This window comes from Plenodomus lingam, assembly GCF_022343315.1.
Source record: "Plenodomus lingam strain CAN1 chromosome Unknown contig_9, whole genome shotgun sequence".
Lineage (NCBI taxonomy): Eukaryota > Fungi > Ascomycota > Dothideomycetes > Pleosporales > Leptosphaeriaceae > Plenodomus > Plenodomus lingam.
The window spans coordinates 426,456-447,124 of NW_027093973.1; the positions used below are offsets into that span (position 1 = coordinate 426,456).

At 53.1% G+C, this 20,669-nt stretch overlaps 11 protein-coding genes across 11 annotated transcripts; 4 read left to right on the forward strand and 7 right to left on the reverse strand.

Moving 5' to 3' along the window:
• Positions 1-99: 99 nt before the first annotated feature.
• Positions 100-1,018, reverse strand: SSU72 (RNA polymerase II subunit A C-terminal domain phosphatase; the record flags this gene model as incomplete). The annotated part of the gene is made up of 2 exons (XM_003834619.1): positions 100-757; positions 816-1,018. 2 exons carry the CDS (start codon positions 1,016-1,018, stop codon positions 100-102), a joined length of 861 nt encoding a protein of 286 aa, XP_003834667.1.
• Positions 1,019-1,097: 79 nt separating this feature from the next.
• On the reverse strand, positions 1,098-1,773 carry IAQ61_010665 (uncharacterized protein; the record flags this gene model as incomplete). Its single annotated transcript, XM_066098876.1, has 3 exons — positions 1,098-1,116; positions 1,301-1,331; positions 1,608-1,773. The coding sequence occupies 3 exons, from the start codon at positions 1,771-1,773 to the stop codon at positions 1,098-1,100; spliced, it is 216 nt and encodes a 71-aa protein (XP_065951034.1).
• Positions 1,774-2,438: 665 nt separating this feature from the next.
• Positions 2,439-3,412, reverse strand: IAQ61_010666 (uncharacterized protein; the record flags this gene model as incomplete). The annotated part of the gene is made up of 2 exons (XM_066098877.1): positions 2,439-2,722; positions 3,364-3,412. 2 exons carry the CDS (start codon positions 3,410-3,412, stop codon positions 2,439-2,441), a joined length of 333 nt encoding a protein of 110 aa, XP_065951035.1.
• A 572-nt stretch (positions 3,413-3,984) lies between these two features.
• On the forward strand, positions 3,985-5,556 carry IAQ61_010667 (uncharacterized protein; the record flags this gene model as incomplete). Its single annotated transcript, XM_003834621.2, has 1 exon — positions 3,985-5,556. One exon carries the CDS (start codon positions 3,985-3,987, stop codon positions 5,554-5,556), a length of 1,572 nt encoding a protein of 523 aa, XP_003834669.2.
• A 1,350-nt stretch (positions 5,557-6,906) lies between these two features.
• IAQ61_010668 (uncharacterized protein) lies at positions 6,907-7,128 on the forward strand (the record flags this gene model as incomplete). Its single annotated transcript, XM_066098878.1, has 1 exon — positions 6,907-7,128. One exon carries the CDS (start codon positions 6,907-6,909, stop codon positions 7,126-7,128), a length of 222 nt encoding a protein of 73 aa, XP_065951036.1.
• Positions 7,129-7,564: 436 nt separating this feature from the next.
• On the reverse strand, positions 7,565-9,892 carry IAQ61_010669 (uncharacterized protein; the record flags this gene model as incomplete). Its single annotated transcript, XM_003834622.1, has 2 exons — positions 7,565-9,453; positions 9,550-9,892. 2 exons carry the CDS (start codon positions 9,890-9,892, stop codon positions 7,565-7,567), a joined length of 2,232 nt encoding a protein of 743 aa, XP_003834670.1.
• Positions 9,893-10,591: 699 nt separating this feature from the next.
• Positions 10,592-13,937, forward strand: IAQ61_010670 (uncharacterized protein). The gene is made up of 6 exons (XM_066098879.1): positions 10,592-11,898; positions 11,967-12,036; positions 12,125-12,132; positions 12,187-12,340; positions 12,389-12,781; positions 12,857-13,937. The coding sequence occupies exons 1-6, from the start codon at positions 11,740-11,742 to the stop codon at positions 13,906-13,908; spliced, it is 1,836 nt and encodes a 611-aa protein (XP_065951037.1). The 5' UTR covers positions 10,592-11,739; the 3' UTR covers positions 13,909-13,937.
• On the reverse strand, positions 13,938-15,269 carry RPS19 (40S ribosomal protein S19; the record flags this gene model as incomplete). The annotated part of the gene is made up of 6 exons (XM_066098880.1): positions 13,938-14,544; positions 14,609-14,726; positions 14,799-14,825; positions 14,868-14,908; positions 14,972-15,030; positions 15,111-15,269. Coding segments are annotated over 6 exons (615 nt in total), but the record flags the coding sequence as incomplete, so codon positions are not given.
• A 1,481-nt stretch (positions 15,270-16,750) lies between these two features.
• Positions 16,751-17,884, reverse strand: IAQ61_010672 (uncharacterized protein; the record flags this gene model as incomplete). Its single annotated transcript, XM_003834626.1, has 1 exon — positions 16,751-17,884. One exon carries the CDS (start codon positions 17,882-17,884, stop codon positions 16,751-16,753), a length of 1,134 nt encoding a protein of 377 aa, XP_003834674.1.
• A 62-nt stretch (positions 17,885-17,946) lies between these two features.
• IAQ61_010673 (uncharacterized protein) lies at positions 17,947-18,290 on the reverse strand (the record flags this gene model as incomplete). Its single annotated transcript, XM_066098881.1, has 2 exons — positions 17,947-18,160; positions 18,211-18,290. 2 exons carry the CDS (start codon positions 18,288-18,290, stop codon positions 17,947-17,949), a joined length of 294 nt encoding a protein of 97 aa, XP_065951039.1.
• Positions 18,291-18,454: 164 nt separating this feature from the next.
• IAQ61_010674 (uncharacterized protein) lies at positions 18,455-20,305 on the forward strand (the record flags this gene model as incomplete). Its single annotated transcript, XM_066098882.1, has 6 exons — positions 18,455-18,468; positions 18,518-18,715; positions 18,824-19,026; positions 19,086-19,477; positions 19,543-19,781; positions 19,891-20,305. The coding sequence occupies 6 exons, from the start codon at positions 18,455-18,457 to the stop codon at positions 20,303-20,305; spliced, it is 1,461 nt and encodes a 486-aa protein (XP_065951040.1).
• Positions 20,306-20,669: the final 364 nt, after the last annotated feature.

Here is a 20,669-nt window from a genome sequence, read left to right on the forward strand (position 1 = left end):
TCGGATGGTCATTCAAAACGCCGTGCTATGCCGAGTGGGTATCAAGGTCTCTCCAAAAGAAATGTGTCGACGATAACGCCGTTGTCCAAGCCGAAAATTTCAAAACCAAGCCAGGCTCCACAGTGCAGGCATATTAGGCCATCGCTCTTGCCATGTTGCAAGAATCTCAGGCACACGCTCATCAAACCCTGAGCGAGCAGCGCCACTGCCAGAATCCCAGCCACCTCCGCCATGTATTTCTCGCTCCTTCCCAGCAGCCTCGTTGAGGCACAGAGCAAGGTCGAGAATAGCTTTGCCACCAACGAGAGCCTCTTCGTGGTTGTCCTTGATGTCGACATTGAAGACGTGGACGGGGCGGTTGAGCTTGCCACCCTTGTTGTGCAAATCTTCCAGCACAGCATCGAAGCAGCGTTCTTCGCAGGTGATGACAACATCCACAACACCGGCCTCGGTACCTTGCGAGCCCTTGTCTTCGGCGTGTTCCAGCCGTGGCTTGCCAGGCACCCAGTCCTGGAAGCGCTCGGGAAATCTCTTGATGTTGAGATTGCGACCCAGCATGTTCAGCAGACCATTGTGCGTGTACAATGCGGTATTTTGCTGTGCCAGCTCGTCATGGATGGCGCGGTAGGTAGTGCTGTTGAAGTGGTACACATTGGGCTGTGTGATGGTTGGACCTGGTAGGCGTACTAAAGAACCAGTTCCGAAGCTGATGGTGGGTAGGTGGGCAGAGGCGAGTTGAAGATGAGCCTCCATAGACCTGCTGATGTTAACACGACGTTTCACGTTTCATTGGGGAGTGGATGCTTGCCACTTACCGATTTTGATTACTTGCACAGACGGTGCAGAACTTGAGCTTGAACTTGTCGTCCGCCACCTTGTTTTTTTCTGCATGCGCATCGTTGGCGGCGACATCGGTGCTGACTGGAGGCTCATTAGGTGGGGGCGGCGGCGGGGGCGGCGGTGGAGGCACGGCAGCAGCCTGTTGTTGCCTGGCCCGCAGACGAGGATCGGCCGACATGTCAAGGGAAGTGACCGAGTCGTGATGGTGCTCAAAATGAGGCGTAAGGGGATGGAACGCGTCTCTCTCCTGTCTCTCCCTATGCAGCCCTGCAAATTCTTCACAGATGTTAGCTGAGCTCAGACGAGAACCGTTGTAGCCATGACAGCGACATGTGATGCATGATTCAGAATTTTCAGTGTATATTATTATTGTGAGTCCTCAAAGACGGTAGCCTAGGACAGCTCCAATATGGTGTTCATCATTGCATGCATGGGCACTGCGGCAAGGCGCGATACGTACATTGAGAGGATGAGAAAGCTCAAGTCATTGCCTTCGTTCGTTGAAAGGACAACGAGAGGTGTTTGATGGTTGTGTGGGGTGGGTGATGATGGGTGAGGGGAAAGGCACAAAGGCCTGCGGTCAAGGCAAAGTCTGAGAAGCTTTGATGTTGGTTTGCTGGGGATTGTTTTTGGGCAAAAGCTGACTCAGCGCTCGGCCAAACTATTGTGCGGGGCGGGTTCTTTTGACTTCAAGGTGTGTCACGTGCCGAAAATCATCCATTACGTGTCTCCAAACTCGTATTTCAGTCCAAAGGTGGGGAGTCTACTTTGGAGCGTCGGATCTACTTCCTGTTCCTGGATACGATAACATTGTGTTGTAATAGTATTCACTGTGTTGTACCCACACAGGATGAATGGGGAGGTGTTTTGCCATGCGAGCAGCGATTGCGCCACTTGGCCCAACCAGATGCGGATCTCGGTAGAAACGGCCATGGTACGTCAAGGCTGTTGGGCCAGGATCCGTAGCCTTGCGCGACAACACTTGACGTGATGTGATGTGATGGCCTACTAGGCACCCTTGTGCTGAAGGCGGCCATGCTAATACTACTGTACTGCCGATGCTGATGCTTTGTTGTTTCCGTAGTGGACCACTCACTGTAGAGTATGTATGTATGTACAGTAAGTATGTACCTACCAGTACTAGACCGTAGACAGTGGATGATGCCCAAAGAAGAGTAGACAACGGCTTGGACGAACGGATGTCAACTGGTGGGTGCGCGAGCAAGGCCCTATCTAGCTAGTGGTGGCACTCTTCTGAAACATGGACGTGGGAGACTAGGGACAAAAGCAGTCAGGCCTCAGCATCGAGGAAACCTTGGAAGCGGTTTGCATCCAAGACTCTTGACACTTTGAGCCGCCAGACAGACGAGAAAGCCCAGCGCGCCCTCTTATCCGTCTCGGCCGGTCAGTCCAGTCAGCCAATCAAACAGACTGACAAACACAGCAGGCCCTGTTGCGACCGACCATGATCTACCGTACCTACTTGATGTCCACCCCACCATGCTGCCGTGAGGGGAGGGATGCCATGATGCCATGATTATGAGGAGCCACATGTGTACCGGTGCTGCCCCTGTCTCGGCGCCGTCGTTTGCATCTTGCTATGAACACAGGAGTCTAGTGCCTGCTAGGTGGTAGTAGTAGTAGTAGTCGTAGTAGTAGTAGTAGTCGTAGTAGTCGTAGTAGTCGTAGTAGTCGTAGTAGTCGTAGTAGTCGTAGTAGTCGTAGTAGTCGTAGTAGTCGTAGTAGTCGTAGTAGTCGTAGTAGTCGTAGTAGTCGTAGTAGTCGTAGTAGTCGTAGTAGTCGTAGTAGTCGTAGTAGTAGTAGTCGTAGTCGTAGTACACTACTCTCTCTATCCAACACGATATACGATATACGATAGATACTACCGACACAATACACAGTTACACAGCACACAGCACACCACAATACATAGTATCCACTATCCACCCATCCACCTCTTCGGACGTCGATGACTTTCCCGCGCTGACGAAGCCGCTCTCGAGATTGTGAAACAAGACATCCATCGGCTGGCGTCTAGCCATGTTCATGTCCCCCGCTGCCTTGAATCCAAAAATAGCGTTGCCTCTTGCAGTTCGACCACCCACGCCTGCAACCAACACGCTTTCCCACCCTCTGCCACTTTCAACAGCCCGCCAGCCCGCCAGCCCACCAGCCAGCCCGACCACTTTCACCGCCATCCGGTAGGCTATAGCCTGCCGCCCCCCATTCCATTCAACCCTCCACGGCTGTCCCGCAAACTGCGCCCATCTCAAGGGCCGTTCACTGGCTGACTTTGTTAGCGCCTGGCCCTTACACCCTTCCCCCCCCCCCCCTCCTCCCTCCCCCCATACCTATTAGGTGCCTACCGTGGACTTCCCCCGCCCCAGCGAGCGAGCGCTTGTGCAGCCGCCGCCGTCTGCAAATAATCACCTCTTGTCACCTTCGCCTGCCCGCCGCGCTTCCCAATCGCCAGGCGCACCCACTCCCCCCGCCGAACCTGATCTTCCACTACTACTACAGTACCCGTCCTACCCTTTTCTCTGGACTCTGCAAGCGCTCCCCGCCGACCCATTGGCCACCACCCACGCCCACAAACGCTCATCGACACCAAGCCATTAGACACCATCTACCTGACCTGTAGTCTCAGCGAGTCGTCGTGCCCCGCCCCCCTGCTCTTCTGCCGTTCAGGTACCGCCTGCCTGCCATTCGAGCATCTACCACACGCCGAGGGACTGAGAGACTGAGAGACCAGCAGAGAGACAGAGACGAAAGAGAGAGGGAAAGAGGACAAGAGCAAGAAAAAGAACAGAGCAAAAGGCACAGTCTGTGTGCGCCTTGCGCGCTGACTGATCCACCCACCCAGAGTACGGTGTACATATACACACACACACACACACACACACACACACACACACACACACACACAGCCAACGGCCCTCCCGCTACCCAACTTGTGGCTGGGTGTGCCCGCCATACTCGACGCTTGCCCACCTGGGAAGTCGACGCTGCCACCCACGCCCACGCCCGCACAAACCCACTCGACACGGGACTGGACTTGGCCTTGTTTCGAAACATTGCACACCACACTCTCTTGCCGATTTCCGCAACTCCCCCACTACCACATCTCAGCTACCGTAAAAGCGCATGATCACTGCCACCGTCTCCTCGCCCTCGCCCTCTTCCCCCTCCTCCTCGGCTGCTCCCCATCACCAACACCACCACCATCACCTGCCCGCTGACCCTCCACGGCTGGACGACATCTCCGAGGGGGTCGCAGTGCGCGAGCACCACAACCGTCCAGACATGGCCGCCGACATAATACCTCCCAGGAGCGAGCCTGGTTCCGCTGCACAGGTCGGCATCAATCGCACCTCATTACCTCCGTTGGTCACATCGCCGCCATCCAAGGCCAAGCTGGAGCGCGCGAGCTCCTACGCCAACAAACGCCTCTCCACCTTCTCCACGGCATCCAATACACAGCAGTCGGTCCGCTCACGGCCGCAATCCACTGCCTTCCCCATATTTCATTCGAGCCTTGCTTATTCGCTCGTGCGTGACTTCGCATACGATCCGCTACATCCGCTCTTCTACGGACCACTCCCAGACTCGACCTCTGAAATCTCGACCCCAGCAAGTGAAGTCGGGAGACGATTGTCCGACCCGCCCCCAGTGGCATGGCGCAACGACAGAGCCTGGTCCGCCACCTCCTACGACGAGAACGGCGAGCAACTCCCGCAAACCGCCTATGACGGTGGTCCACCCTACAGTGAAGACGATGACATCTCCAGTCCGGTAGTCACCAGCCACCACGGCGCACGACATAAGAAGCACAAGTCCAACATTGTCAACTTCGACCACACCCGCGGCCGGAGAGGATACCCAGAAGACCCCCGACGGAGCTCGGTTGGCCACATGAACGAGGCCAGCCCCACATTCCACATCAGTGAGGCAGAGGATGCGAACGGATCTGCGAGTGAGTACATTACCTACCCGCCCGAGTCGTCACGCCTTGATGTGCCCTCAGAAGGCACATCGCGCCGAGACTCGCATTTTGCCACGTTACTGCCACAACGCACATATGCCGATGCCGACGGTCCACCGTACGATTCCGACGACGACATGTCAGAACCCGAAGACTATATCCACGACGATAACCGCTTCTCTCGCGACTACCAATTCACCATTGCCTCGCCTGATGAGGAGATGCACGGCAAAGCAGTCGCCTTGTTCGACTTTGCGCGAGAAAACGACAATGAGCTGCCCTTGGTCGAAGGACAGGTCATACTTGTATCGTATAGGCACGGGCAAGGTTGGCTGGTCGCACAAGACCCCAAGACGGGCGAAAGTGGTTTGGTACCAGAGGAGTACGTACGGCTACTACGCGACATTGAAGGTGGCTGGAACGGCCTGGTGAATGGCTCGATACAAGCCCAGCTCCAAGCGCACGAGCCCACCACCCGGCCCGAAGGTCTCCTCAGCCCCGTCTCAGCAGGGCCAGAAGCGATGACACCCACCCAAGCAGACCACCCGCAAAACTACACACCCGTCATCTCCACCTTTTCCACAAGCCACAAAGATCTCGAGCCTTATCCAAAGGACCGGCTCGGCACGCCGACTACCACCGAGAGTGGTGGATTTGCAAAAGCAAAGGAAAGCGGGCCCATGGAGGGTGTAGAAACCACTCCGGAACCCGCCTCACAGGAACAAAAGTCATGACAGTTTGGGTGAGGTCTGTGAAGTTTGGAAAAGCCTGCACAAGGAATCCGACTGCCCGAATCCGACTGCCCGTCTCCCGTCTCGTCAGCACAGGCACTCCGTCGATTGCGTCTCCCATGCCCCAAAAGCTCAGTCTGCTTAGCTTTTGTGAATCCATGAATATTGGCCACATGGAACTGTACACACGACATCCGCCCATATCTCCTCCCCCGACATGGAAGTACAAAACCGGCCTTGAGACATACAACGACGACATACTTTCGACGTACTCTAGAACCATGACTCAAAACGTCCTCTTCCCCCCAGAAACCCGCTCGACACCACACTCCATCCCGCCACATACAGCGTCCCACCACACGCCCCCATCTCCCACTACACGCCCCCATCTCCCGCCACCCTCACGACACACGACTTCACATATCTTGTCTTATACCACAACGATTTCAGCATAATTTTTCTCTCAAACCCTTTGCTCTTGGTTTTTTGCGCGCTTTTTCGTTTTACCCCCCCTTGGCCCTGAAGGAAGGAAAAAATGGCCTGCAAATGTTTTTTACGACGGGTTTGGGTTGGATTGGGTGATGTTGGATTATTCTGCTGGGTTCTAAGTGGGGGTTGGCTTGGGTTGGGTGGATGGTGGATGGGTTGATTGGGAAGGGGTTTGTGGGGCGCTGGGGGAAACTGGGTATGGTATGATGGGATGGATGATGGATGATGGGATGATGGATGACAGATGACGGGATGACAGATATTAGCACCAAGCAGCTTTCATAATCCTGGTCACGCCCCTGTATTTTTCTTGTTTTCGGGCACCCAAGGATACAGCGAAGACGCGTTTCATGGCAAAGATGTATACGGTGTCACGTACCTTTTGTAAATAGTGCCTACCCCCTGGACCTGAAGCGTTTTTTCGGGTTGTTTGGTGGGAGTGGATGTGGATGTGGATGTGGATGGGATGTATGAATATGAAGGGTGCCGGGGTTAGGGTTGTGAATTGGGGTTGTGATTGCCCTTTTAAGGGCAATTACAATTCCGATTCGAAGTATCCTAATAGAAATCAGAATCGACATTACAAATCAGGCCTTGGAAATCAGGCCTTGGAAATCACAACCGGAAATCACAACCAGAAATCAAATCAAATGCAAACACACAAGTCCCCTATACCTCATGCCTCGCACGCTGAGATATTCAGTCTGAGTTGTATTTGGCGGTGTGGTGTGGTGTGGTGTGGTGTGGTATATGATAGGTGAATGAGAATCAGAGTGAATGGGTGGGTGAATACAAAAACTCCATCCATCCTCGGCCACGACACAAGTAGCCGAGACAAGACAGGACAAAACAACATCACCAGACATGAGCCAATCCAAGCCAAGAACAAGACCGAACAAAATATTACTACAAAGAAAGAAGAAAACCACTGGAAAACCACTGGACAAACACTGGAAACACCACCTCCCAGCATCCCAACATCCCAACAACTTCACTCCCATCCAACAATCTCATCTGCATGCTTCCGTCTCTTTCTTTGCCTTGATCCAAATTGTAGCATGGGGTGCGTATGCGAGTGTTGTATGATGTTACGTTGAGATATACAATGCTGACACTACTATACTATAACCACTACATGATACTACACCACACCACACCATACCACTAATACCCCATCCTTCCCCATCCCTCCCCTCTCCTCCCCAAACCCCGCTATCCCGCATAAAAAAGACGCCGGGGAACGAGAAACCGGGCACAGAAAAATCAAGGACGTGGGTTAGAGGCATACTCATAAAAAAGATAAAAATACCATGATACCATAACAATACCCCTGTCCTAATTCAAACTCAAAACCATAAAATAGACATGATAGAATATAAAAAGAATCCCACCCTCTGATACAAACACCCCAAGCTCCGCCCAAGAAACGCCACGGCCGTGACAACGAAACGAAGAAGAGAATTCATTGAGAAGAATGAATAAACATACATGCATAGCATGTACACAACAACAAAAATTCCTATCACAGCGTAGGCGCCCTCCTCAAATTCCTCGCATACCGCACATGCAACTGATCAATAAAATGACTATGCCGAATTCCCGGCGGCCTCGCTGCCTCGAACATATCAATTGCCTCCTCGACCCGCCTCCCCTGACGTTCGACCAGGTAAGCGACGACGAAGAAGCCCGTGCGATTGAACCCGTAATGGCAATGTACGCCAATGAGGCCCGGTCTGCCTTCTGCGCGGATGCGATCGACGAGCTCGATGAAAGCACGGACTTCGTCGGGCTGAGGGGGCTGTTTGGAGACGGTGGGGAACTTGTGGTAGGGGATGCCGCCGTCCTCGAGGCCTTTGGGGTCGTAGACTGGACTGTCGTGCGAAATGTCGATGACGGCGCTGAGCTTGCCTTTCCACTTTTGCGCTAGGACGCGCGGGGTGTGTTCCTCGTCTACTTCGCGCAGCGTCTTCATGGCGCGAAAGACGTTGCCAATCGGCTCCGAGACTGGTTGCACGGCTTTCCATTTTGCGAGGTTCTTCACGTCCCATTTACCCTCTGTGGAGAGGTAGTTGAGTTGCCAGCTGAGCGAGAGACGCGGGTCGATGTGGTCAGCAAAGAAGTTGCCGATGAGACCTGAGATGATGCGCGAGGTTGTTGGGGCAAAGAGAAGGGCGTGTGCGGCAGGCTTGGGGAGGATGAGAATCTTAACCACGAGGCGGCGGGGATGGGGAGATGGGTTGCTGGATTTGTGTGTTGGGGTCGTGGAAACGAGAGGTGCGTCGAGCAGGGTTTGACTGCTGTCTGTCACGGTGTCTCTGGTAGTGACGGAATTAACATCGTTGGTAGCAGCCATCGAGTCTGTCATGTCAGTATCATCTTCGATTTTGGGTAGATCGTTTGCGTCAATGCCCGAATCTTGGTGTTTGCGTATGGTAGTAGAATCTGGGTCTGCGGGAAGAATCACAGCTGGATCGAATGGAGCGGCCGCAATGGGCAAGCTAACCTTCTCGCTAGGAGACTGAATTGCGGAGACGTCTCTTCCAAGAAACTCGACAATCCGCTTCACATTGGTGATTGGCGTGACCGTATCATCTTCGCCGGCTACCAGAAACACTGGGACATCGAGGCCACTCCAAACTGCCTTGCCAGGCAGGCCACCTCGAGGTTGCCCAGTGGAATAGTCAGGACACATACCCTTTGCCATTCTTTGCCACACTGCGCTTCGACTTTGTTGGTTGTAGCGCAGTTGGAGCACTTTGGTGCCTTCTTCGGCATCGGGACCAGCCATGCGCAACACACTCTTACTATTCGCACCGCCTCTACGATCCCACTTTCTAAGCAGGTCAAATACGGTGGCCGGTATCAATGTAATCGTGCGTAGTTGTTTGCTTTCCTTCTCTGTAGGTGGCTCCGCCTTGGGACAGATTGCAATGACCCCACCAACATGTATCGACATGAGATGTGCAAGTGGAGACGTGGATGAAGCTAGCAACGTGGCCAGTGAACAGCCCATACTGTGACCTACGAGTATGACGGTCTGGTTCTCGTTCACAGCGCGATATTCCTCGATAACCACGGCAAGCAGATGCACCAAGGCTTCAGTCGTGTAAGCGTCCCATGCCTTTGGCTCGAAAGATGAGGCACCGCATCCTGGTAAGTCTATAGCCAGGCAAGAGGCAAGGTTGGATAGACTCAGTAATATAGGGTTGAACTGAGCAATTGAACCTCCCAAGCCATGAATAAAGACGAGAAGGGGCAGCGGAGAGGGCTCTCGTGGCAGCTTCGTCTCCTGATCATGAGTGCGATAGAAAGTCCTGATACGTGGGTAGGTGAAGCCAGTCGACGGAACTGTGTATGCGCGAGTATGTGAGAATTTCTTGATGAGTCCTGGGTCAGTGGCACTGCTCGCATCTGAACGGAGTTAGTCATGGATTGAAATGCATAGTGCATCATCGGATCACGTGAATCTAGTGGAGCCCAGATGTCGATCCAGAATAGCAGACTTACCCATGGTCGAGTTTGATTGAGATTGGGGCTCGGAGACATTCCGTCTCGTTCTCTGATTGCTCCATAGCCAAAACGCAGATCCTATCCCACAGACTGCTGCCAACTTGACCATGCCCACGGCGGTTACGCTGGCCAGATTTTCAGGGATTGCAAAGGGATTGAGCAGACGGGTCAGACGGTAGGGCAGATTCCTTATATCTGGCCAATTTGCAGGGTGCGCATCGGCCTGTGACACACGATCGGGGTCGGGTCCAGCCAGGACAGTCCTTAGGAAGAGCAGCAGAGCCTGTGGAAGACGCAACGTGCCATTTTGGGACGAGCATGGACGCGAATGAGGCTCCATGTCTCTTTGCGTACTCCAACGCTGAATCTATATTCAACGGGGCTTGACGGTGTTGGCGGGCGGGCGGGCGAGATGCAGGCCCTCGAAGGCAGAGCAGCCAATGGAATGAACAAGAAGCCTCTCGTGCTCTGATTCTTTGGCGAGCAAGAGCCGGCTTCCTGGTAACGTCTATTACGGTGCAGTGCGCGCACACGTCGGGAACACAGCAATTATGATGTTTAGGAGTATCAAGGATGGAACCTAATTTGCAGCCGGAAGACCTGTGTCGTGTCTGATAGTCTCATGTTGAAAGGCGATGACGAGAGCTGGAGCGCCGGTAAGCTGCGTCTGACGGTGGTGGTGGTAGTGGTGGTAGTGGTGGTAGCGAGCTGAGATGCTTTGATGACAAGATAGTAAGTTAGTGGAAAAGAATAGGTCGCGCAGAGTCGCGATAGAGGAGTTGCACATGGAAGAAGAAGGGATTGGCATGGAGTATGTATGTGTGGCATGGGGGGGGGAGGGGGGGAGGGAAGGGGAGAGGAGAGGAAGAATGGGCTCGGATGACGTTTGATGGTTGGGCTGCTCTTGCTACCAAATGGGTCGAAGCGGAAGTGGCGCCTTCCCCCATCGTGAGAAACTTGGCAGGGCCTGTGTTCAAGCTTTCCACTGTCCCCTCCCTCCCCTTCTCCCCTTCTCCCCCTTCTCCTATGGCCATCACTCCTCCATCGCTCTTCGAACACTTGTCCATCTTCTCTTCCCCTAGTTTGCAATCAAAAGCATCCACTTGGAACTGAGCAGGTAGCCATCCATTGCTCACCGACAAGGCTCTTTTCGTGGACCGCTACAGCTAGACCGTCACGTGATCGTCGATGCTTGCACATGCACTGTGCAGCTATGGATTCCTGATACCGTGCTAACATAGCCATTCTACTGTGTTCATTCCACTCTACCTTCTCTGACCACTTGGTCATCGCTATCTACCCCGTCTTTGGGCGGCTGATCGGAGATGAAGCGAAATGTTCAGCATGGCAGCCGAGTAGCCTATGAACACAATGAACACACATGGACTGGAAACACTGCGGTACCTGCATCAACATGCAGCAGAACCTACAGTATACCATATGCTACTACACAGTAGTACATAAGTCTTAGATGATCCCGAAGTTCCCTCCACTCAAAACGAGATGCGCCGTGGAAGGTCCCAAGTTTTTGGCTTGCCCCAGATTCCTGCACACCGATGCATGTCGGAAGCGGTTCCGCAGAAACAAAGATTCCTTCATCGGCTGCGCCAACGCGATATGGGATATCGCTCGCTGTTCCGACAGACGTGGGTCCCAAGATCCCAATGGCGCCATGACTCGGCTTACAATTGACCGCGCAACATTGGTTGTGCCAAAGGCTTAGGGCTTCGAGATCAGAGCTAGCCAACGTGCTACGTAGGTCGGTATCAACCGTCGGCCATGGAGGGGCACTTGTTATACCTTACCTAGAGCACTGCAGTTGTACCCCTCCCTCCTGTGTAGGTGTGACGGATCAAGCACGATGCGATAGAAAGCTGCCCTCGCCCCACAGCCCGCTGTCTTTTGAGCTTTCCAAGAAACGGAATTGCTTATTTTTTACTAGCCTGCTATCATGGCTTTGCGATTGGATCTCTACCATGGGAGTGGCTTAATACGCTTCGCTATCTCTTCCCACACCGGCCCTACCAGCCTTTGCGCCTTCTTCGTGACTCTGTCTTTCCTTCTCACCTTCTCTTTGCCGTGCTGCACGCCTTCAGTTGCTTCAACTCCCAATTAGCTCACCATTGACTTGTCCAATCGTCAACCTCACATCCTCTTACCGTACAATTGCCAACACCATTGCCTGCAATGGATCCGAGAAATCTCCAAAAGCAAAGCGAGCCAGAGGAACCTCGTTTTCTCAGCTTCCCACATCTCCCAGACGACGCGACCTTGGAAGACGGTCGGCCAGCGCTGAACAAGTACTCGTCCACACTCACGAGGGGCCATGACTTCCCCGGTGCACAGGTTTGCCATCCCCTCGAGCTCTTGATGAGCACGATTAGTGATAGCCGAGCTTCAGCTGAGTGGTACAGGCCATGCTCTACGCGGCCGGCGTACCTTCACGGGAAGCGATGAAGACGCAACCTCACGTCGGAATTGCTAGTGTGTGGTGGGAAGGAAACCCATGCAAGTCCGTTGACCCCATGCCTAATCCCGTCACTCTGCCGTAATGGTGCTAACGGGACGGCAGCACTCACTGTATGTCAGACGATTCACAGCGGCTCATTGGTCAATCTGACCACGCTCTTATAGAGCCTCATTGATCCGTGGGGGCTCCAGACTGACTATATGCATGCAGTGCTTGGACTAGGGAAAGAGATCAAGAAACATGTGCTGAATGATGACATGCTAGCATGGCAGTACAATACTGTTGGTGTATCGGATGGTATTACAATGGGTGGCGAGGGTATACAGTTGATCCGTCATTACAACCGACTGTGCTGACTTTTCACAGGCATGCGCTTCTCCCTACAAACGCGTGAAATCATAGCAGATAGCATTGAAACCGTCACGTGCGCTCAACATCACGATGCCTGCATCGCCATTCCCGGATGCGACAAGAACATGCCGGGAGTCATCATGGCTTTCGCTCGTCACAATCGCCCATCTATCATGGTCTACGGTGGCTCCATCATGCCAGGCTACTCCGAGACCCTGAAGAAGCCCATCAATATTTCCACCTGCTACGAGAGCCATGGAGCATACATCTATAAGAACCTGAAGAGCGCCGAAGAGGGCAAATTCTCGCCCGATGAGATCATGGAGGATATTGAGAGGAATGCGTGTCCAGGTGCAGGAGCTTGTGGTGGCATGTACACTGCGAACACAATGTCGACATCCATTGAAGGTAAGAAGCGAGACCACCCCGCTCCATCCTATCCTTCATTACAAAATCGAACATGAAGATACTAATCTGACATAGCCATGGGACTCACGCTTCCCAACTCCTCGACCACACCCGCTGAATCGCCTGCGAAAATGCGCGAGTGTGCCAAAGCGGCTGCTGCCATTCGCGTCTGCATGGAAAAGAACATTACTCCACGCAAACTTCTCACTAAAGCTTCCTTTGAAAATGCCCTCGTCATGATGATGGTCCTCGGCGGCTCTACCAACGCTGTCCTACACTTACTCGCTATGGCCGGCACAGCAGGCGTCCCCTTGACCCTTGACGATTTTCAGCGTGTATCCAACAAGATTCCCTTTCTCGCCGACCTAGCCCCCAGCGGCCGCTACATGGCGGCCGACCTCTTCGACATTGGCGGCATGCCATCTGTTATGAAGCTCCTCGTTGCCGCCAACCTCCTTGACGGCTCCATCCCCACCGTAACCGGCAAAACGCTCGCTGAAAACATTGAGCCCTACCCCTCTCTCCCCCAAGACCAAGTCCTCATCCGTCCCCTAGACAACCCTATCAAACCCACTGGTCATATCGAAATCCTCCGCGGCAACCTCGCGCCTGCCGGCGCAGTCGCCAAAATTACCGGCAAAGAGGGAACCCTCTTCACCGGCAAAGCCCTCGTCTTCAACAAAGAACACGAACTCGACGCCGCCATGAACGCGGGCCTCATCCCCCACGGCGAAAACGTCGTCGTTGTCGTGCGCTACGAGGGCCCCAAAGGCGGGCCGGGCATGCCCGAACAACTCAAAGCCAGCGCGGCCATTATGGGCGCCAAACTTACAAATGTCGCTCTCATTACGGATGGTCGTTACTCAGGCGCCAGTCATGGCTTCATTGTCGGCCATATTTGTCCAGAGGCGGCGGTGGGCGGGCCTATTGCTGTGGTGCGCAATGGCGATGTTATTACGATTGACGCGCAGAAGAATCGGATCGATATGGTGGTGAGTGATGAGGAGATTGCGAAGAGGTTGGCGGAGTGGACACCTCCGAAGATGCCGGTGACGAGGGGCGTGTTGGCGAAGTATGCGCGCTTGGTGGGGGATGCGTCGCATGGTGCCATGACGGATTTGTTTTGAGGGGGCGTGTTGGGAGAGTGGGACGGATGGATGGATAAATTTGGGGTTTGATTTTAGATATGGGTTTGTTCGGCAATGGCATTTTCGAGTTATTGTCTTCTCTGCGCATGATGATTTTATTTCGAACCAATGGAAATATTTCCTTGATGGGCTGTTCAGGCCATGTAAACCCCCATCCACTATTCAATGGTTCAAAGCCAGCTTCTACGCAATAATCAAGTTGGCAAGAGAGCACGAGGCACACATAATAAAGGGTGTATCAAGTTGCTTTCAGGCCAAGCCCAGTATCATTTCATGTCCTAGGCTAATCCTTGCCCCAGCGAAGTCATGATTTTCAACGCCATAAGCCGTAAAACCCGTAGATCCATGACCGCCCCGCAATCAAATGCTAGCAGTTGCTTTTTCCTCTGAGCCGCAAAAAACATCTACTCGTCGTCCTCTTCCTCGTCAGCCTCGAGGGTGGTCTGCGCAATTCGGTCCAAATCACGCTGGCCAGACTGTGTGATGCGGCGGCCACCTTTGTCCTCATCCTGCTCGAGGACACCGATCTTCTCAAGGGCCTGCATGACCTTGCGGTCGACGGAGCCGGAGGCATCGACGTGGTGCGAGGGGCGGGAACCGCGGTTCTTGGTGGCACTGCGTTTGTGTATTAGTTTACATTCTGCTGACATTATTCGACTCGCGACCTGGGACCGCGTACCCGTGGACCTTGCGGAGACGGCCAACACCGACAGTCTTGCGCATGTAGACGTGGCGTGCAACGGCAGCGGCGCGGACGTAGAACCAGTCGATATCCTGGGGAGGCAACTCGCGGGAGGCTAGAGAGCGGGAAGTTAGGTGCCAGTCCAAAAGAGAGATGAGATTTCTGTTTTTCCTATTGAGAAACATACCGGAAGTCTTGACAGTATCAACCCAGCCTGTAGATAAGGGTCAGCAAGCTGAAGTTATCCCCCATTTACGGGATTCAGGCTTTTCAATCACCCGCTGGACTGATACGAACCTGGACTGGGGACAATCGTTAGCACAGATTCATAGACATCAGAGTATACGGATGAAAACTTACATGGGGAGCTTTCCCTGCCTCTTCAAGAAAGCGGCATATGCGCCGATGAACTTTTGCGCCTGCAATAAGAAGCAATCGTCAGTATCAATACCATGTACACAACCTCCAGCTCTGCACACACGTCCGGAAAACCACATACCTCGACGTCCTTGACTGTAACACCACCCATATTGTCGGTTGGTCGGATGAGAATTGACGGGGTAGGAGAGAAAAAGAGAGTTGGCGTTATGGAGTCTTGTCGAGTTGCTGCGGTTTTCGAAATCGCGAGTTTCGGTTTCGCTCGACCTGGCGATTTTGCGCTGTGGCTCGCTTACGCCCGTGTTGAGGGGGGGGCTGGAGAAATGGTCGGGCCGGGGTTAGCGCTGTGAGCTAAGTGTCAGCCAGGATCCGACAGCCGACCAAGACCAAGTCATGTATCGCGAACATGACGTATCGCCGCGGAGGCGTTATCTTTAGAAGGCCTGATTGTTCTGCTAGGCTGGTACTCTCGCGCTCTGGTTTGAACTCGCAGCTTGTACTATTTCGTTGATCCAAAGTTTTTTGGTAGAGGCTTTTTTTGGACGTGAATATTCTGAGTGGACTACGGTATCCCCATTTACATGGCACACTATCTTCCACTGAAGTCGCTGGTGACGCCCACCGCCGCCCCAGAACATCCCATCAGCAGACCATATCCATACTGAAGTCGAGACTCAGCCATCTCCATGGTGCGAAAACAACCCAAGCGGTGTGACGCAGAGAGATGGCCACGTGTGCCAGCGTGTAACCTGACACCGCGGTACTTGTTCGAAGTAGCAAACTCGCTTTTTCACTCTCTATGCATCGTGCCTTGCCCTCCACTTATCTTGCTCCCTTTGAATTTTCTGGAATCCTAGCAGCAAGATGACCGTCTGCTTCCATCTACTCAATACCCTTCTCATGGCCGTATCAATCCCCCTTGTCCATGTCATGGCCAGTCCGACAACACGGCGCGCAGCGAGCAGTCAACAATGTGGTTGGGAACTCATGCAAGATTTCAGTACTTTGTTTTCCCCTTCAGACGCCTATAAATAATCTCGCCATGCAATCTAACCCCCCATTGTAGACATTTCCATTGCGCAACTGGGCATCCTCTACGTCCAGCAGACAGGGGACCGCTCATTGTGCACTACGACTAGTCGCGGCGAATCCTACTGCCCGTGTGTGTTTGAGTGCGGGAATGGTATTTGGAGAGGTGATGGAGAGTGGATGGGAGGCTTGGTGTTTGAGAAGGGGTGTGGAAAGTATTGTCATGCTGGGGTTTGTGACGGGTAGGACTTTGGAGCTGGATGTGGATGTCGGGGGCGTGCGTAGGGGAGAGTAGAGGCAAGGTTTTCTGATGGGTCTGGCTGTGCTAGGCCGAGATACAGATCGTGATTGGACTGGTTCGGGGCTTGTGTGAGTAGAGAGATGTTGCATTGCATGGAGTGAGGTCCACGCAACATGCTTTTGGTCCTCTTCTTCTCTTAAACGGATATACGATCTTATACAACGATAGATTTCCACATTGCTGAAAAGATTTTTCATTAAAAATATTATTCAAATAGTATCTAAGGTGAAATAAGTAGGCAGGCACGCAAATCTAGGGGGAGTCAGACTTGGCATGATCAGGCCGTCATGACGATGTGTTCATCAATGATTTCAACACCATTGCCTTCATGATCTCACAGAACCACTCTCTAAGGGCAAGTTTAACAGTACATATGTCATTTGATGAACTACTTTACTGTACGACCGAGGTCGACAGCCATCTAAGATGATCTACCACTTGCTAATATCAATGACGGTGTTCTCAACCTTGTTGATAGAGGTGGTAGGTGGGAGCTGTCCAGCACCCATGATCATAAGGTAAGATGGGTCGGTCAACACACGGAGGTGACGAGTGTAAGCAGTAGCAGCAGGAGTATCCTTCTTAATCCATGGTCCCTCTCCGAGACCCTTGTTAATGTAGACAGCCATGCTGTTGTGTGCGCTGGCAATAATGGTACCGTTCACGCCACCAACGGAACTCCAGACAACATAGGGTGAGCCGGTAGGGATGCTGCCATCGGTAGCCACCAGCGAGATACCAGTAGCATCGCCAAACTTCTCGGGGTCAGAGACGATCTTGTAGTACACGGGGAACTGGTAGGAGGTGGTGATGGCAGGGCCGCCACCGTACTCGTATGTCATGATGAACTTTCCGTTGGGCAGTTTGGCAACGGTGGGCATGCCGGGGCGGTCGGTGTACTTGGGGTATTTGACATCGTCGACGACGGGGCCCCAATTCTTCAAGTCGGTGGTGGTCTGGTGCACCATCTTCTGGCCGTGGGTAGCATTGTCGCGCTGGTCGGAGTAGTAGCAGATCAACTTCTTCTGGTGGAGCATCAGGAATGGCTCCCACACAGGTGTGAGGCCGTTGTTGGGGCGTGCCTCACCGCCTGCAGCGATGTGGCTGACAAACTTCCAGGTGTAACCCCCGTCGGTCGAGGCGTAGAGTTCGATTTGAGTCCGAGAAAGGTCAGTGGGAATGGAAGAACCAGAGAGAAGGACAGTGCCAGCTTTGTAGCCAGCAAAGTCCTCGGGAAGGACGTAGAGTTCGGGCTGGTAACGAAGACCCCATTTCTGCTGGGTGTCTTGCACACGCGAGATCTCTGTCCAGTGCTGGCCGCCATCCGTGGAGCGGTAAATGGGGAAGTAGACTTGGGGTGGCTCGGGGGAATAGTTCTCCCATGTCGCTAGTAAGGTACCATTCTTGAACTGCGCGCTGCGAGCATACAAGACGCGGGGGTCGTTGTAGTTCGCTGGAGGTGTGAAGATGACTTTGCGCGAGAACACCGGGTCGAAAGCTACCGGGGATGTCGGTACAGCCGACACCACCGACGCAAGGGAGAGGATGATCGTTGATAGATGCATCTTGAAGTTGGATTGAAGATGGCCAGATATCGAAAGAAGAAGAAAATAGCCAGGACACGGCGTCAACTTATGTGATCAGCAAGACACCTCCCCAGCTCGCAAATAGACACATCTTCGTCGCGCGTCCATGGCCGTGCCTTGAGAGCCCTGATACTTTGGACGAGGAAGATCGGGGAACCGCCGTGATTTTGGCACGGGCCATCAGCTTGTCGCCCACACAGATGCGAAGCTTGCGGGTAATCTCGAGGCCGTAGGACGGAGAATTTATGGAGAAGACTGGGGATCGTCAGTCGTATTGCGGGGAATCTGGTAGGTAGCGGTCATACAATGACCCGAGGAGAGACGAGGGGCGGTTTATTTTAGCTGGCGCCGAGCCCATCAAGAGATGCTTACAACCGAGGCGCATAGTTAAGCAACGGACTGATGAGGTGAATGATTCATGCTTGAAGGCCCTCGTGACGTATACGCCGGCAGGTATATACTATAGTGCTTGGTTGTTATGAAAGCTCGGAGAAAGCACCGAGGCCATCTTGAAGTTATTTACTTGATCAATGTTACCATGTGTCCATAATGCACGATCGATCGTAGGTACCGTAGGCATCGTAGTAGGTTCGCCGTTGAGCGGCCACGCAGGAAGGAATGTGCACACAGCGCAGCGCCTTTTCACCAGAGTTGCCACGGACAAGCCACCAATTTCCAGTTCCAGGCTGGATCGCATCGCACCTACATTCATAGCGGCGACGTGTTGATCGATCTGGCATCGCAGAACTCATCCAATTCAAACCTCAAGCTCATATCCAAATGCTCTCTTCATCTTCGGATGAGGAAGAGGTGAGCTTCCTTGCGACAGGAGGCATCATGTACGGTACCGTACAGTTAGCTATCAAGTAAAGGTTCTCAGGAGCTGCGCCTCCAACAGGACTGCATAATCACGTCTAGATTACGTGAACGTCTTCGCTACGCATCTCGTGGTGGTCGAGATAGCAAGTTTGCAGCAAAGGAGGAGAACAACACATGGCAACACAGCAAGAGTCGCCGGCAGTCAGAGCACGCCATGTGCGACGCTCATCAGCAAATGAATCAAGACCTTTACTGGAGGCTAGCACAAAGCTCAGATTACAGACCAGCGTATCAAATACTAAGTCGAAAAAATCGTCTCCCTTGGAGCGTCGGAGAAGATCCCACCGACCAAAGTCACCAGAGCCGACTTCGTCATCTTCTAGTGACGATGAAGCTAAAGCAGAGAGCTCATGTACTTCGTCTCTGCCGCCACAAATTAATCCTTCTCACAAGCTACGTGAAGCCGTCGAAAGGGCACTAGGCCAAGAGGCTTCCCAACCTGGTACATCTAAGTCTTCGGCGTATGGATGGGCACTACCAAAAATAGTTGAGCCGCCGATCGATGAGAGTATTAGTAAGATATCGCTGCCGTACGATCTAGAGTTGAGGCAAAGTCCTAACAGTGGTCGGAATTCGACATTGAAGTTTTGGAGCCTTGCGATCGCTGCGCTTTTGGGCAAAGCTAATCAACGGTTGAAACTGTTGCGCGATCGTTATGGCGCAGAACCACCTGTGCCAAAAAAGCATGTGCGCGTACGTTGGACTTGTGTAAGGCGGTATATCTACTTTTCATATATTATGTTGCTGATTTTGCCTAGTTGTGCGGTGATGAGCTTTATGACGACTATATAGAACAACGTCCAAATGCAGCCCGTCTGCTCGAAGCGTATCTCAATCGTCCGAGGGCACATACTCCACGAAGTCCCAGTAGCCAAAGTAGCTCTGCTTCTTCAATGGCTTCCATATTCGACGCTTCGAGTAGAGTCTCTACGCTTACGACTCCTTCGTCCACGTATGGAGGATGGGCATCATGGGGCAAGCGCTCCGACACGTCGAGGTATAGCCCAACTCGCATACGACCGAACAATCCGTTTAGTGTTCGAATGCCAACCCAGGTTGAGGAATCGTGGCTGCTGACGTGTGCAAATGAAGGGAAGCTTACATAGTACACCCAAGGTCGTGCATATCGACGTAAACGAGGGACGCATCAGAAGTGACAAGGACCTTGCCCTTGCGCTGCGAGAGCACTACGATCAACTTAACAACCATTGGTATAGTTGGGCGCGTCTACGTGGTCTTACGACAATCGAATTCGTCCAGTTTGAGGTACATCGCAATCGCTTTGCAGATATTCGGGCCACTCCGTCTATGCCTCCCAAATCGGCGAGTTCGTCCAGCAACTCACCGGGTCCAGAGAAGTCTCAGTCTCCATCCCAACACCCGTATACGTTTGAGCCAAATGACCTTCTTCCACCTGTGGGCAGTACTTACCTCCTCCACTTGTTCCAGCACCCAGCCGACTACTCTACGATGGCGAGCTCATCACATATGCGCGGTGTCCAAAAAGGCGGCAGCGACTAGAGACTGGCATGGATTGGGGTGTGCATCTTGTCGAAGGATTCCTTGCGCAGAAGACTTGGGCCGTGACTTTAGGCGTGTGGCTTGGGGAGCGCGGCGTTTGCGATTATGTGGGCGATCAAGAAACATGATGTGCAGGGCGCCTTTGGCATCGCACAATGGGTGTTGGGTATTGCGGTGTTATTGGTGGGCAGCTTGCAGGCGTGGTTGGAGTAAGTCTGGTGGCGATGCTTTTATCCGTATCCCGAGTGCGGTGATATCGGTATCTCGCTTTACGCATTGCACGGGCGAAATGCGGCCGTTTGAGCACATTTTTGGGAACGTCAGTTGTATATAATCTTAATAATGCACCTGAAGGATTGACGTA

Coding starts and splice junctions, on each gene's coding strand:
- IAQ61_010670 (XM_066098879.1), top strand. CDS start 11,740: ATGGATCCGAGAAATCTCCAAAAGCAAAGCGAGCCAGAGGAACCTCGT. Junction 11,899..11,966: donor ATGACTTCCCCGGTGCACAG/GTTTGCCATCCC, acceptor TGAGTGGTACAG/GCCATGCTCTACGCGGCCGG. Junction 12,782..12,856: donor AATGTCGACATCCATTGAAG/GTAAGAAGCGAG, acceptor AATCTGACATAG/CCATGGGACTCACGCTTCCC.